Source organism: Microtus ochrogaster, chromosome 15, assembly GCF_000317375.1.
Source record: "Microtus ochrogaster isolate Prairie Vole_2 chromosome 15, MicOch1.0, whole genome shotgun sequence".
In the NCBI taxonomy this organism is placed as follows: domain Eukaryota; kingdom Metazoa; phylum Chordata; class Mammalia; order Rodentia; family Cricetidae; genus Microtus; species Microtus ochrogaster.
The window spans coordinates 12,476,099-12,478,945 of NC_022017.1; the positions used below are offsets into that span (position 1 = coordinate 12,476,099).

The 2,847-nt window shown below is 42.1% G+C and overlaps 1 protein-coding gene across 4 annotated transcripts in view; it reads right to left on the minus strand.

Moving 5' to 3' along the window:
- Positions 1–2,847, minus strand: part of Xpnpep3 (X-prolyl aminopeptidase 3) — a 50,448-nt gene that overhangs the window by 5,274 nt on the left and 42,327 nt on the right. For 3 of the 4 annotated variants that reach the window (XM_005354161.2, XM_026782740.1, XM_026782739.1), the window contains one exon: positions 1,687–1,864. The exons of the other annotated variant lie outside the window; for it this stretch is intronic. In XM_005354161.2, coding sequence (XP_005354218.1) covers positions 1,687–1,864 — 178 coding nt within the window. The remainder of the gene's footprint in view (positions 1–1,686; positions 1,865–2,847) is intronic. 4 annotated transcript variants of the gene reach the window in all.

Consider the following 2,847-nt stretch of genomic DNA (forward strand, 5'->3'; position numbering starts at 1 on the left):
AAACAAACAAAAAATTTATTTAATTTTACTAGTATGAGTGTATGCCTGCATGTATGTATGTGTACTTTGTACGCACCTAGTGTCCTCAAAGACCCGAAGAGGGTATCAGATCCTTTAGAACTGCAGTTACAGATGTTCATGACCCTCTATGTGTGTGTTGGCAACCTGGTCCTCTGGAAGAGCAGCCTGAGTCATCTGTTCAGCTTCTACACCTTCTTTTTCACGAGGATGCTGGGGATCTGAACTCAGGTCCTCATGCTTGCATCAGAAATCACTTTTCTCACTGAGCCACATCCATGCCTAGCAAACTGTGCCATCAGCATACTTACCATGCTGCCTTCCATCCCACTGTTAAATTTATTATACACAGGCTAAGGAAAACCAGTAATAACTGACAAAGAGAATCGGTTTCAGGACAAGGATATAGCTCAGTGGTATTTACCTACCATATGCAAGGTCTTCAGTTTCATCCCTAGCACAGGGGAGAAAAAAAATCTTTTTGGGGAAAGGGAAGACAGCAATGTTGTTATCCTTTCAAGTCACACAGGGAAGATATGCAGAGCAGTGGTTGGCGCAGGCCTTTAATCTCAGTGAATCTGAGGCCAGCCTGGACTTATACAGAGCAACCCTGTCTTGAAAAACCAACCAACCAAAAAAGGAAGATACAAACTATGAAATTGGAATCCCAGTTCTTGGTGGGTGGAAACAGGAGAATCAGGAATTTAAGACCAGCCCGGGTAATGAGACCTTGTCCCTGCCATCAGTAAAATAAAAAAGATATAACTCACACATCTCTCTTGGGTAGCCTATTTCGGAAATCCTAAGTATTCCATATCAAATTGTGGAATAGGCATGATGTATATTTATTGGCTTGGATAATTCTATCAGTTAGTTAAATATTTGCTGGCTTGGCACAGGGAATTTGTAACTTCTTTTTTTTTTTTTGACAATAGGAATCCTGGAATTCTAAAATTGGAGATGGAAGATGTCCAATGCTTGTGTGGCTCAGGTTTTTGCAATTATAATGGATACCATTACATTTAGATACAGACAAAACCCATTACAGATGTAACCCTTGGGCATTTTGCTAAAATCTCAATAATGTAACTGAATCAATAAACAGTCTCCCCTCTGATCCCCAGAATTCCCAGGAAAGATTTAGGAGTTAACGTTCTCTCCTTGTTTGCTCCCTTCCCACCCTGCCTGTACAGCCTTCATTTTCTGTTTTCTGAGGACTACACTAGTCCTGTAGCACACCACGAATCAGAACGTGCTGCCACCTACTGGCAAAAGTAAGCATCAACTTCCTTTGTTTTAATCCATGTTAGAGCTAAATCCATTTTACAAGGAAATGCAAAGACAGTGTCTAAGTTTTGTAGCTTTATTAAGAAGGGCAAAAACTGAGTTGGGTGGTGGTGATGCAGGCCTTTAAACCCAGCATTCTGTGAGTTTGAGGCCAGCCTGGGCTATAAGAGTTAGTTCTAGGACTGGCACCAAAGCTACAGAGATACCCTGTCTTGAAAAAGAAAAAGAAAAAGAAAAAGAAAAAGAAAAAGAAAAAGAAAAAGAAAAAGAAAAAAAGAAAAAGAAAAAGAAAAAGAAAAACCCAACCAACCAACCAACCAAACAAAAAATTGAGCAGCGTGTTGGCTGTTCTCAAGGACTGGGTGAAGAAGAGGAAGGTACCTTGAAGGTGTTTTCTTTGCTGTTCTTCACGATCCCCAGATCCTTAAGCTTCTGCCCCATTAGTGTTATCATTGTGCTGTAGATGTTCTCCAAGCTTGTCCCAGGGAAGCACAGTGTCAAACAGGCTCTTTGGATCTCTAGAACAGCTTCATAGAGCTCTGCCTGAGGTGCCGTGAATCTAGGGACAGGAAAGCCAAGGAATGCGAGTTAGGTATTCGGTAGGCAGGCCTGGCAGCAGGTGTTTTACTAGCTAGTCATCTTGCTGGACCTTCAATAGTTTAAGATGAAAGTTTACATTACTGATTTAAACCTTTTCTTCCTTTTTATTTCTTTCTGTGTTGCAGTTTGAGCCCAAAGCCTTGTGAATATGAGGCAAGTACCTACCACTTTCCTTTCCAGTTTAAACACTTAAAGTTTATGAACTTCTAAACTGGGCACGGTGGTACAGGGATTCAGTAATCCCAGCACTCATTAGATGGAGGCAGGAGGGCTATAAACTCGAGGCTAGGCTGGGCTACACAGTAAGTGTGCAACCGTCAAGGGCACTATGTGAGATCCTGCCTGAAAACAAAAGTCACAAAGGTTTGCTTCAGCTTTCTTCTAATATTTATATATGGTGTTCTTTCTTTCTCTGGTGTTCTGAGATAGTGTCTCTGTGTAGCCCTAGCTGTCCAGGAGCTCCCTCTGCAGGCCAGGCTGTCAGTTGCTGAGCCATCTTTCCAGCCTGGCCTTTAACTTTCATCCTGCTCCAGTTCTGGGTTACAGAAGCACAGTACCACTCTGTCTCATACTCACTCTTTCCCAACTACTTGGACGTCTCAAAAAGACATTTTATTTATTTCAGGTTATATATGTGTTCATGGTTTCTGTATGTGAATGCAGTGCCTAACAAGGTCCTGGAGCTGGAGTTACAGGCGGCTGTGAGCTGCCAAACATGGGTCTGCTGGAAGAGGAACAAGAACTCTTCATCACTGAGTCAACTCTCCAGCTCTGAAATGTATGTCTGTCAACCAGGCGTGGTGATGCACGTTTTTATTCCCAGTACTTGAGAGGTACAAGGATCTCTGAGTTAGAGGCCAGCCTAGTCTACAGCCTAGTCCTGATGCCTATTTTGTTTGTACTACTGTCACTGTTTTACTTTTCTACACTTGATTTTATTTT